At 46.0% G+C, this 13,701-nt stretch overlaps 1 protein-coding gene across 2 annotated transcripts in view; it reads left to right on the forward strand.

Annotated features, from left to right (window-relative positions):
* The window catches only part of Ankrd10 (ankyrin repeat domain 10), a 30,062-nt gene extending 21,335 nt beyond the window's left edge, over window positions 1-8,727 (forward strand). For both annotated transcript variants that reach the window (XM_026399479.2, XM_026399486.2), the window contains exons 5-6: window positions 3,823-3,918; window positions 7,232-8,727. In XM_026399479.2, coding sequence (XP_026255264.2) covers window positions 3,823-3,918; window positions 7,232-7,680 — 545 coding nt within the window. In that variant the 3' untranslated portion in view covers window positions 7,681-8,727. The remainder of the gene's footprint in view (window positions 1-3,822; window positions 3,919-7,231) is intronic.
* The last annotated feature ends 4,974 nt before the right edge of the window (window positions 8,728-13,701 follow it).

Genomic DNA, 13,701 nt, shown 5'->3' on the forward strand with positions numbered 1-13,701 from the left:
ATGTCTTAAAGATGAGATTCAAAGAAAACCCCAAAAATAAAATTTTAATTTAGCTCCCCTAATTTAGCCACAAAGATGCTTTAACTTCTTATGTCTCTGGTCTCCTAAAACCTATACTGAAAAACTGTTCATATTTGTTTTTAAAAATTTAGAGCAGCAGAACACCCCTCATTGTGTTCAGATGCTGTGAGCAGGCTGTGCTACATTGAGACCACACAGCGTCTGGTTCCCATTGCTACCTATGCGCTATGGTTGTTCTGCAGTTTGGGACACTGATTTTCCATCCTCAGTCTGACAGCACTACTGCCTCTGTCTCCTGGGTGCACTTCCCCGTGGTGTCATCCTCCCGCCTCACATCATTCTCACCATCTGCCTGCTGGGATTCAGGCCATGGCAGGAGACCAAGTTCCACTAAAGGTCAATTGAGTACTGGTTTAAGATCTTTCTTAGGAAAAAAGTAGACAATCGAAGTCAGTCAGTTCTAACGACCAGTGGCTGGTGGTGAACCATGAAGGAGTGTTTTCCACTTGCTCCTTCCATGGGAAGTTGCATCCTCCCTGTGATCAGCATTCCCACTCACATGCACTCTGCTATGGGAAGGCCACTTGGCAATTGGCCACTTCTCAGGTTCTAAGTCACCCCCTGAGCACTTAAAAGTTGATCATTAACCTGATGTGATCCGATCTCCCTCAGATTTACACATGAGTCCTTGGAGGTTTCTGCTCAGGTGAGAGGGTGTCTGCTTCTCTGATCTTGAGGAACAGAACCAGTGTGGGCAGGTCTTGGGAGCAGTGCCCAGGAGCTAACTAGAGCATGGGCAGCTCAGCGGTGCAACTATGTAGCGGTTTTCCTGCCATGGTAGTTGCACACCCTGGTCTGCTTGCAGGTGTGCCTAGCAGTCAGACATCATTGTCCTGCGCTGGGTATCACTCAGCGAGGCTCTGCAGTGGCCATCCTTGGTGTCCAGCACATTACTTTCTTAGTGCAGCCCCCTCTCATGGCTCTCAAAACTGAGTGACACCTTCCCCATGTTTTTAACTTTTGGTAATAGAACTTGTAGTTTTGCTGGCCACTGAGTTGCCTGAGGCTCTGGCCCCGCAGGTCAAGAACCAGGGCTATATCTGTGCATGGGAGGCTGGGACGTTGAGACAAATGCAGGGAGTTCTCTGCCCTGCGTCTCCAGTGTCCACCATGAGACTTCTCAGCAGATGCCTGCTCTTGCAGTTGGAAGGTAAGGATCATGGCACATATGTTTGGGAAAAATTCAGCCATTTTCCTTGAACTGCAAGTCAGTAGGAAGACGGGAAATAAAAGTTCTTCCTTCCCAAAGCTACAAGTATAGAATGCAGCTTGGTCACCGAGGCCAGTGTTGGTTCCTCTGAGGTGTCTGCACAGGCCACCCTCTGCAGTTCAGGGTGCCATATTTAAAATGGCCCCTCAGCAGGTGTAGGAGCTGTGGGAGGAGCTGCTACAAGTGCCTGGTGTTAAATGCCAGGAGTTCAAGCCCAAGGTTCTGAAGGTCTGAAGAGGCCAGTTTAATTCCATGGCTGGTGGTGTGCCACGTAAAACTACAGCCCAGCCATTGAGCACCTATCTGTAGGTTCTAGGGATACAGAGAGGAAGAAGGCGTTGGTGCAGAGTCGGGTCACCCAAGTTCCTGGACCAGGCTACAGGAGCAACACTGCAGACTGGGGGAAAGACTGCTTGCTGCGGTGTGGATTCCTTTCCTTTCTACCTTATAAATGAGGAAGCATCTGCATTAGCAGGAGACACCGCCCAGTGAGCAGTGAATCCTGCTCCAGGGTAGGTTTTGCTTGGTCCCAACAGTCTGTGAATGAATCCCCAAGCCTTCCCTGGCACCAGACTCCACGCCCCTGCAGCCCAGCTGCCCTCAGTCTCACTGCTACAGGGGCCCTCCTGCCTGAGGCAGTTGTGGCTCTTCAGGTTTTATTATACTCTAGTTTTTCTCAAGTTTTTTTCTTTCTTTCTCTCTGTGTTTCTGGCTAGTGAGTGGGCTTTGTTCCTAGACCTGGGTACTGTCCTGGGCTCTGGGCTTAGCAAATGAAAGGATGGGCGCCCTTATTAGGGTGGGAGCAGGGGAATCTTCTCATTCTTTTATCTGTAAGGTGTTTTTCTTAAAAATCCTGCTCTTCAGAAGTATGAAATTGCAAAAATGACCTCTAGTTGTCGTTTTATACAAGAAACATTTGACATCTGAACTTCAGACAGAACCAGGCGCCAAGTGCGAAGATGCTCAGCCTTGCTGGGTGTGTTCTGGGGGTGCGTCTGTTGAGGGAGCACGCTGGTCTGGCTGAGCAGTGCCGTGGAGTCAAGGAAATGAGCCGGAGGTAACAGCTACCTCAAGAGCCCCCTGAAGTGAGCAGAGCGTCCCCTGCACACAGGGCATCAGTGCTGCTACCTCCCCCAGTTTTAGTTATTTTTATTTTTGTTACGCTAACCTGTTTACCATTGATTTTGGAAAAGTGAGTACTGCTTTTTAGTGAGGTTGAGGACTGGCATTGCTGATTTGGGGTGTGGAGGATTTAGGAAATCTTAGGGAGTAAAAGATGCTTTAGTGCCTTGAGTTTCAGATCACCTGTGTTTGAAGAATGTGTTTGTCTTGTGCAGACTTTTACTTTATTTCCTAAATATACAACTTGCTCTTTGTAGTTAGGAATCATGTTTCCCATTCTGTACATTAGCATCTTTGGGGAGTAATCTGCGATTGACACCTTGACAGTGATTGAGGTTTCTAAAATTAAAACTGATTAAAGTTACAGAGTTCAGTTCTCTATTTTCAAAAGTTTGAGAGAAATATTACACAGTAAGAGTTGTTATTTGTGTTGTGCATTCTTTGATCCAGAAATAATTCTGGATATTTATTCAGGAACCAGAAGTGCAAACTAACCAGATGTGTTTATAAGGATGTTAACTCTGGTATTTGGAGGAAAGAAGAATAAACCACCAGACCTCAGGGAACTTTGGTTAGGTGGATCTTAAGTACACGTGAGTGTGGCAAATTAAAGACCTTCTGAAATTGTTATGGTGGGATTCAAGCCATGGTGAATGCATAAACCACGATATAACAGTGATTTTTAAAATCCTTCTGGCAAAAAGAAAGACATTGTTACAGTTAGAGACATGAGTGTTGTCCAGTTTGGTGAATAGATGTATACAGTGTTGCCTGTGGACATGACTAGATGTGTGCCTTTTCCACCTCTGGACAGAGTGTGCATGTGTAGCTTTAGCTCCAGATTCCTTGGGACTCAAGATTTTTTAGTGTGTGTGTCTTTAGTTTATTTTTGTATTTTGGTCACAGATCAAGAGCCACTTGGACATGTGTTTAAGAATTATCCATTTCTTTTGAAAAATATTTTCTGAATTTGGGGAAAAAATGTTTCAAATTATCTATAGGTTGTATGATCTCTATTCTCTTAAGATCCCTAAATTAGGGCTGGGGATGTGGCTCAAGAGGTAGCGCGCTTGCCTGGCATGCCCAGGTTCGATCCTCAGCACCACGTACAAACAAAGATGTTGTGTCCGCTGAAAACTAAAAAAAATAAAATATTTTTAAAAAAAGATCCCTAAATTAGTATTTTTGCCATCAAGTATAATTAGAAAATATATCTGGAATTACATGACATTAAGGTAACTGCACGCTTCAAGAAGTATTTTTTATTGTGGGAAATTAAATTAGTGGTCTTTACTTTTTTAATTACTTGAGAGTTCAAAAGCATTTATTGCTTATAAAAAAGGTTTTTGAAAATGAGTCTTAGTTTTATTGTGTGTTCAAAGGGTCTGAAGTCCTTGTTTTCTTTGCAGCTCCAAGCCTGGACTACGCCATGCCACTAATGAACAGCGAGACCGAAGATGACGCTGACAGAATGCACGTTGATAGAGAATTTTCTGCTGTAACAGGTGGGAGTGGACAGTTTCCTGTTGTCTGCAACAACAACCCAATGGTCGAAGACACCACACAACAAGAGAGTGGTTCTGTTGGACCAAAAGAAATAGAAATATATACTGTTTCAGCAATGCAAACCCCTTGTCGTTGCAAGAATCAGTATGCATATTATTTCTAACATAATTTTCTCTCAACCATTTTTGCACTGTGCTGTCCAGTATCTTTAAAAAATGTAATAATTTGCGCATCTTGGGCAAGTTTGTAGATACAAGGACAAGTGTTTGGTGCATTCTCTGGATATGAGAATACAAGTGCAATCTTCTGTTTTGATTTGAAGTTTTGCTTAATGTGCCTTGCTTATTTTTAATGAGGTTGCATTTTTAATTTTCTGACAACCTTTGGATGAATGTACCAATCATGCTATTGCCAGTCTTTTCAAGGCAATGTGTAGCCAGGAAGAGCTCACTGTGCACCTTGGGAACTGTTAACACTGTGGTGCTGACTTGTGACCCACTCATGCCGTGGGGATCTTTGGTCCCATGGTCTTGGTTGCTTTGATGTCTGGCATTCCCTCTAAGTCTGTTGTGATGCTGAACATCATTTCTCAAAACAATTTATATGTTAAGATGTTTAATATTAAAACAGTTAATAGTCATATTTTTTATTTTTAAAGGGAAAAAAGCTCAATTTCTTCTAGCATTTGGAATTTCTGAAAGGATTTATCTATTTAGTGAACACTTGTTTCTGCCATTCTTTTATTTAGGTGACCACAAAAACATTTTAGCCTTTCTCTTAATATGTTAATCAATTTAGAAATACTTAAGTTTTTTGAGTACATTTTTATGCTAAATTCTTCAGTGGGAATAAAAAATCATGTATTTTGTTTCACAGACCCACATGAAAAATATCATTTCTATTCACCAAAATGCAAGGAAATACATTATCTCTAGAAGTCACCAAATTGTTCTGGGTAGCTTCACTTTTTTGCCAAATAATTAAACGAAATGGGTAGATTTGCCATGGGCAAATCTGATCGTTGGATAGCACATTTTAAATAGTACATTTTCTATAGTCAGGGGCTATTTGGCCTTGGCTAAAGATAAACAAGACTCAAAGCCTGCTTTTCAGAAAAGTGGACTGTGCTGTGTGCTTTTGAGTGGGCAGGATAATTGTTCTGCCTTCTCCCCACATGACTTCCAGTTCTTTCGTGTGAAGCTGGTGGCTGGCTTCACATCTGGCCCTGTGCACTCCCACGTCAGATGCCGTAGGCCTTCCTGTGCTTTCCACTGTGGCCTTAGGACACTGTCTGAGGAAACAAACTTACAAATCACTAGAGATTACTTGCGTTTTTCTTAGGTGAAACAGCTTTTCTTGTCCACTGAATGTTTACAGGAACTGCCGCCTCTGTCCATTAGGACGTCACAGGAGTCAGGCTGCTTTCCCCTGAGTACTTCCAAGTATTGTTCTTTGTTCTTACACGATCATTTTCAAGGACAGTGCATATTTGAAAAGCTGCTCAAATGTTGCCTGTACATTTTGAATGCCCCTCATCCAAGGCCTCAAGCAGGGTCCAGAGCCCTCCCTTCTCTAAAGAAGCTTGGCATTCTCTGGGACTGCTGGACTTGGGGCAGGATGTATCGTAGGCTTTGTCCCCAGGCTGTTCACAGCTGCCCACTCCCTTGTGGAGTGGGTGTGGATGTTGGTGGCACCTGTGGGGAGCTGGACATGTGGTGGGACAGGGGCTGTTGAAGTGCCGCAGGAGCTGAGCTGGGGAGTGTTGCAGTAGCCGCCTGCCCAGGCTCCCCCACAGTCTCCAGAGCAAGATGAGGTCTGAGCACTTCAGAAAGCTTCAGCTTACTTTATGTCAGTAAAAACTATATACACAGTACACTGGTAACTGTCCAGTGTTGCCATCATCTCTATGAGTTTCATTGTGTAAGGTGATTTAATACTTTTATTTTTTGAAAAAAAATTAATATAAAATTTGCCCTAGAAATAACCTAATTTCTTTTTATTTATATTTAGTCCTTTAGACACTGGTCTCTAGTTTTCAGTTTTAACTAAATAGAAAGGCTAGTATTTAGTTTGAGAAAAAAAGATCCATTGTCCCTGAAGAGTTAATAGCAATTAAGCTAATTGTTGATTAAATCACCAAAAAATTTGAGATTGTGGAATGTTTAGAAGATGTCTTGTTCATTGAACCAGAAACAATCCTGTCTTGGTCAGAAGACGGGCAGGACACAGAGTCCCCCTTGGGTCTGATAGTGAAAGAGAAAGGAGGCCCTTCATGGTAAGAGTGGCACAGTGTGTGGCACGTTAGGGTATTTGGATTGTTTAGAACGTGTCCTTATTCTGAACGTTACTAGGACTGAGCTCTTCTGTATCTATTGCTCCTCTGTTGATAGCCTAGGACCTCAAGGTGAAATTTATTATCATCAAGCAAGAGATAATTTTAGATCATTCTCTGTAGTGTTCTGTGAATTCCTGAAAACCTGGATATTCTCAAATTCTAATACAAGCGTTTTGTAATGGACTTTACATCCATGGGACGTGGCCTTCCTACTGGGTGTTAGTATATGCAGGTTAAACTGTCAGCATTTTTTTCCCAGCATAAGTGGTTTTTGAAAATGACCTAACACCATGAAACCCCGGCCCTCATGGTCATTTTAATTGCTGGATTTGAAGAGACTCCTCAGAACTGTGCTCCTAGCCCACTGCCATGCGAGAGCGTCCCTGGCTGTGCGGCCTCTCTCTGCCTGTGCTCGCTGTTCTGCTGGTGCTCTTTCACCGCCTTTCCCAGAGGTCCTTGTGGATTTGAGCATCACAGAGGAAAGGCAGCTCCTCCTCCTGTCCTGTGGTATTTTGTATGTGGTCGGAGCATTCCTAATTCACCCATTTCCTTGCCCCACCTCCTCCTAAGAAATAGAGAAGTTTTAACTTTACAGTTTTCAGTTCTGATGGTCCTTTTCAGGTGCTGTTTTTAAAACTGCTCTTCAAAAGTAGTTCTAAAATAAGATTTTTTTAGTTTCTTCCTACTGTTGGTATTCTGTGTGCTGTGTTTGTCAGCCTGTGTTTCTAAACTTGACTGCCCAATGATGCTAAGTGCTTACGTTTTCCTATCTTGCCAGGCAGATTCTAGTCCCGTGTGTTGTTTATAAACATACCTGTTCATTTTTTTCATTTTAATTTTTGAAAAGGAGCTGGTTTGTCTAAAAGAAGCAACAGAAAAGAAACTAAATCCCTTACAATTGTGGCAACAATGAAGCGTTTTTATACTGTCTCCCACCCTGTTCTGAATTTTGGTGACAGGTGTATTTCTTAATGCAGATATGAAAAACAGTAGCTCCATATCGAATACATTGACAAATGGATGTGTCGTCAATGGACATTTGGATTTCCCCTGCGTGGCCCCGCTCAATGGGATGGAAAGCAGGAATGACCCGGGCTTGACAGGACCTAATGGAATTAGCAATGGATTAGTGGGTTCTGTCTGTGTTAATGGGACTGAGGAGCCAGAAAAGACCATGAGTGTTAACCCTGAGATGTGCGGTTCTCTGCACCTGAATGGAAGCCCCAGTAGCTGCGTGGCCAGCAGGCCCTCCTGGGTGGAGGACATTGGGGAGAACTTGCAGTATGGACATTACCACGGTTTTGGGGACACTGCTGAGAGCATCCCTGAGCTGAGCAGCGTGGTCGAGCACTCCAGCTGCGTGCGGGTGGAGCAGCGGTATGACAGCGCCGTCCTTGGTGCCATGTACCTGCACCACGGCTCCTGAGGACAAGAGACTGGCCACCTCCCCGACGATAACTCATAGCACCATGGCAGCACCAACTTGGAGGGTCTCCCCCGTCCTGCTTTTGTACTTGAACTCTGAGAAAGTAGACTCCCGCTCAAGCAGCTCCCAGTGAGTGAGTGGTGCCTGAGCAGGCTTCCTGTGCCCAGAGGTGTCCCTGCAGGGTATTCGTCCTTTTAGAAGATTCTCTTTTGCAGTTTGGTTTTTCTGATGCCGGTGTCTACTTGATTTTTTAGTACTGTCACCAGAAATTGCCATTTTTCTTTTTGTAAGTTGTATCTGATCACGATAAGGGGGCAGTAATCAAAATGCCTGGCGAGTTACCTCTTACACTTGGGCATCGTTTTGAGGGCCTCCTTGCTCTCTCTGTAAGGTCCTGACCATGCAGCCTCACAGAGATTCCGGTCGTGATTGTACGAAGAAAAGAGCGTTTGTCTCTTTCAGAGTCTTCTCACTAAAACTGCAACTTGCCACAGGGTGGGGGTTTTAGTGTGGCGCACAGTGGCTTCATGATGCAGCCTACTGCCCTGGGTTCCATTAGAACAGGCCCAGCCTGGGGCGATTCTGACTGTTTTTACTCCACATTTCCTACTTGCTCTCTAGGATTTGTACCACATATAATGGTTTCCTTTGTACGTAGTGAATATTACTCTTTGTAGGAACTGTCAGATCAAAATATTTAACTACTTTTACTTTTTTTTCCCCCTTTTTGTTTTTTGAGATTTTCTGCTTTAAATATATATATATATATTCACATATATCACTATGTATATCCAGTTAATTGAGAGAATTTTGAATCTCTTAATAAAACTGCATTAAGTTTATGGTTTTGTAGAAATTAGCTTTTATTTAGGCAAAATTAGTGGTTACACTGCAAATATTGTAATGAATTTTTACTTTTTGGATTTTTGTAATAACAATTGGTGCAGATGGAGAAAATGTCACATGAGCAAACCAGTGTTGTAAGAGTGTACTAACATTTGTTTTAAAACTGTTCTCTACAAATTGAGTAAAACACTCTCACGGTCACTTTGTTCCTAGGTGTACTTTCTCGCAGAGCAGGTGGAGTTGGCAGTGGGAGGGGCAGGAGGGAGGGAAGGAGGAGTTTGGTGTTGTGTTTTATTCTTCTGGTGAGATTCTACTTTATTCTCATGATCTCTATTGTATTTTTAAAATGCTTTTGCTTTGTTAAAATCTAGTTTTAGCCAGGCACGATGGCACACACCTGCAATCCCAGCGACTTGTGAGGCTGAGACAGGAGGATGGCGAGTTCAAAGCCAGCTTCAGCAAAAATGAGGAGCTAAGCAACTCAGTGAGATCCTATTTCTAAATAAAATACAAAATAGGGCTGAGGATGGGGATCAGTTGCCGAGTGCCTCTGGGTTCAATCCCTGGTACACCCCCCACACACATACCCCCCAGATCCTCTAGTTTGGGGGCTGGGAATCAAAAACTTCTAGTTTTGTGGCCCTTGTTCTCACTCTATTGTAGGGGAATATAAATTTGGTGCCACCTAATGTCCTTGTCTTCGGGTGCTTATTTTCATAAGAGATGGGTGACATAATTTTCCAGACTTTGGTTTCGGAGATATTAAAGTGAATGTAGACCCTTTAAGAATGTGAATTGTAGTGGCATCACATGTGACCTGACTGTCGCAGACCCACTGGTGAACACCAACAGGAGGAGTGGGAGGCTGTGGAGGCAGCAGGAGTCAAGCACAGAAGCCAAGTTGGGTGTCAGAAACTCTGGCAGATCCCAGAAGCTACCCAATTGCTCTGCGTCTTTAAAGGATATCAAACTTGGCGCCATCCCCTGCATGGACTATTCTTTGAAGTATTTCAGAGACCTCATGCTGAGAAATAATTTAGTGAACCTCATGAACTTCTGGACTGTTAAACGGAATGTGACTGGGCGCAGAAACTGCCCAGCTCCTTTGGGGAGCAGCACCCACACTCAGCAGGTGGTTGGTGCAGTCTGGTTCGGAGCCAGCTTTGCTGGGGCATAGAGCTCTTTTGGGGGGATACCAGGGGCATTGTGATGGTGTCGTGGGTTTGCTTCACAGTACTGGAGGAGGAAACGGTAGAGACAGATCAGGAGGGGTATGAACTGGCACTGGGGCTGGGTGGTAGGCACATGAGTTTTCACTTTGTATTCGAGAAGTTTTTGTTTCTAATGAGCACTCTAAGGAGAAAAAGAATGCTTTAGAAAATTGGAGGTGTCGTTTTGATATTGGCCAGGTGTAGGTTTGGATTTTACTAAACCTAAGTCGCCAAAGGTAAGTTTATACCAGACTACCAGAGTGGTTCGTTGGTTCACAGCCTTTTTGGCATGAACACCCTTTCTTATGCTTGTGTTCCTATATGTTTGTCACAAACAATTAGAAAACAAAATTAAGTTCATTTACAGTAGCACCAAAACGATGAAACCTTGGGCTGTTTCTTAGATGTTCAAGTCCTCCACACTGAAAACAAGGAGACACTGCCAGGAGAAAGAAGCCCCAGATAAAGATTTAATGGTTTTACAGAGGAAATCTTCACATAGACACATAACTGGAACAGACGTGGTAATAGCATTTGTAGCTGATTTTGGTGTTTGGTGATTTCTTAAAGCTTCATTGCAATATTGAATCAAAATCCACATCAGTGAACTAATGGTCTTCACTTAATTAAAGTCCATTTGCCGTGTACTCAAGAGTGGACTTCCAGCCCATGCCTTTGTTTGTTTGTTTGGAGGGTTTGGAGGGTGGGTACTCAACCACTGAGCCAGATCCCCAGCCCTGTTTTGTATTTTATTTAGAGACAGGGTCTCACTGAATTGCTTAGTGCCTTGCTTTTGCTAAGGCTTGCTTTGAACTTGCAAGCTTCCTGTCAATCTCAGGAGCTGCTGGGATTACACACATGAGCCACCACACCTGGCCACCATGCCTCGTTAATAACATTCTGCATTGGTTATTTGGAAAGTATTGTTTTAATTTGAGTTTGCAGATTTTCAAGTGTTGAAATATTTTATTATTATCACATAAATATCACTAATGGTCTCATAAAAGTCACAAGTGGGAAGCTGACTCATAGTGGTACACGTTTTATAACTGAAATTTTTGCTGGAAAGCTAAAATTCTCTTGGCCACAAATGTCAGCTGTCTTTCTCTGAGTGGCAGGCTCTTGGTTAATCATGTCTGCCAAGTACCCAGGTCTTCCTCGCCATCACCTGCCATTCACATTTGCAAAGAAAGGTCTGTCCAGGCCACAGGCGAGGGCCAGAAGTCTTGGTCATAACACTGGCAGTGCTCCTGGAGAAGGGGCCCACCGACCTTCATCACACAGCTTTTCACAGAGTTCCTAAGTAATTAACTTTTCTCTTTAACTCAGCGCCTAGCGGTGAGAAGTGACCAGGCATTCTGTCACCGAGCCTCTGGCTCTTCTGAGCTAGCACTTCACCAGCCATTTCTCAGAGCCATTGATGAAGAAGGGAGGTTACATCCTGGCAGTGATGGTCTGAATGGTCCTGGAGAGCAGTGTGAGAACTACTGGGGTAACAGCCATGAGTTTTGAGCTGGGAGATCCCAGCAGCCAAGTAACAGATTCTGGAGATGTGGGGAGTGTGTTCATTAAGAATTTGGCTCTTACCACATTTTTTAGCAAGGACAACAGAGGGAAAGGATCGATAAGAGACAGAAAAGCTCTTGGAACAATTTTCTTGAGAGCCAGGAGTAGGTAAGAGAGGGGACATGTCATCAAGAGAGTTTGGGGTGGGCGGGGGGGGGGGGGGGAATTACTGACCTGTTGAGAATCTGCACTCACCAAACACCCAAGTATCTGGAAAGGAGTAACCATGAGGCCAGCCTGAGGTGGCCACTGGGCCATGTGGGATGAGGAGGAAAATGAGTCAGCCGGGGTGAGGGTTAGAGCAAGTGGCTCTCAGCCCTAGGGAAAAGTAGTTAAAGCTGGCCAGGGCTTCCAGGTGGCCCTGTGTGGACATCTCAGGGGTATCCCCCACCACATCTGTGGCCAGCCCTATTCCAGGCACCTAGCTCTGGGGTAGATGAGGTTGGCAAGGACAGAGGCTAGTGGAATCAGAACTGGAGATAGATCAGTGGGAAGAGAAGACCTGTTCACAGAGTTCCTCTTCACACTGCATTGGAGCAGCCAGTCCTCCAGGGAGCAGTGCAGGGAATTGTCCTGGGCACGCAGGGTGCTAGGGTGTCTTATTTTTTGCTCCAAACAGTGCAAGAAGTGTGCGCAAGCCCCTGGTTTTGCTTAAATGTTTTGAGGGTGGGCAAGAAAGTCTGGGTCATCCTCAAGGTCACTGGATGGTTCTGGCTCAGAGCCCCATGTCTGGATAGTGGCCAAAGGTAAGAACAACACCGGGTATAGCGGATGCTGAGGGGCAGGTGTGTGGGAGGCTGAGGAGGCCTGGAGGTGCGGGGGAGAGCTGTCCCCTGGGTCAGACAGACCACAGCGATCGAAAGAGGGAAGTTTGATATGATCGACCAAACTACACTGGTGGATGCACGAGGCCTTGGAGAGAGGACACCTGGAGCAGAGTCCCTTGTCCAGGCCACAGGCGAGGGCCCTGGATGGTCAGGGCCCAGGTGAACAGGGACATGCCTCTGGGATGAAGGCCTGTGGGCACCAAGTGGGGCTCAGGCACAGCACTGGGCAGTGACCTGAGTGCAAGGGGGCACACCAGGGCCGCAAGGTCCCCAGGTCAGATCACACACCTGGCAACAGCTAGGATTGGTGAGAGGACGCCCCGCCCAGCAGCCCGCTGCCATAGCAGGGGCAGGGCGCTTGGATCTGGAACAGGGAGAGCTGGTGACTGGCCAGCATCCTCCTGGCCTGTGCCTGGAAAGAGGGGTCATTGGAGGAAGTTGGGGAGGACTCTCCTAAGGCCACCCAGGGACTTGGGCTCAGCTCCCGTGCTAATGAGTCCTGGTGTGTTGTGGGGTTTGTGCCTGGTCTTCACTCATGCTTGGTGGTGTCCAGGCATCAGAGGTTCCTGCGGAGGAAGTCCCAGCAGTCCTTCAGGATTCACAGGCTTAGGGGTCAGAGGTCAGAGCAGTGTGACTGCCACAGACAGCAGGAGCAACGTGCAGCCTCAGCATGGAGCCCAAGAGCAGCAGCCTCACCAAGTCCTGAGACCGTGAGGCCTGGGGGGCCCTGGGGGGCCCTGGGGCTGATCCTAGCAATCGCGCTTGTTCACATCAGGCACAGATGAGAACAGCTGCATGGCACAGTGACCGTGATTGGACCAGCCAGCCTCCCGGGGTTGCCCAGGGAGCCTGATGGACAGGAAGACACATACTCCCAGCAATCCCCATGCTGGAACAAAGCACTGAGTGCCCAGCAGTTAGGGCATGGGGTGAGTTGCCCAACACTTAAGACTTATCCAGAAGCATCAGTGCAGCTCTGCTGGGTGCAGGGTTCACGGGTGCCCAGGAGGCTATGAGGAGGGTCTCTGCCACCTCTGAGCAGATTGGCCCCTCCAGGGCCTCTCCAGCTGGCGCAGACCCGGGAGACCCCCCAGGCGAAGCTGCCCCCCAGTAACTGTCCTCAGCGGCTTCTGTTGGGCTCCTGGGGTCCCTCAGCCTCCCTGAGGTAATGAGGCGCACAGCAGTGAAACCTAGCTGGCACCAGGAAGTGGGGGGTGAACCTGGGAACTGCCACTGCAGGGCCACCTCAGGTGGGGCTCAGGAGGCTTCAGTTTCACTTCTTTGCTTTTTTAAAGAAGAACTGAAACCTTTTACATATTAAAAAGAAAAAAAAAATGAAGCACAGAATGAGCAAGTTGGAACAGCCCTGCTTGGTTTCTCAAGGCCGCTCAGGTGTCTTCCAGAAGGACCTCATGCTGGCGCCTCACCATCCATGTCTGTGGCCCACTCTTGCCCTGAATTATAGTCCGCAATCTTAGGAACAGCTGCAGAAATCACAGCTCCTGTGTGCTGAAGAGGCGCCGCTCCCTTGCCAGCTTTTCACTGGCCTCCCTATGCTGGGGATTTTCTGA

Source organism: Urocitellus parryii, chromosome 2, assembly GCF_045843805.1.
Source record: "Urocitellus parryii isolate mUroPar1 chromosome 2, mUroPar1.hap1, whole genome shotgun sequence".
In the NCBI taxonomy this organism is placed as follows: Eukaryota; Metazoa; Chordata; class Mammalia; order Rodentia; family Sciuridae; genus Urocitellus; species Urocitellus parryii.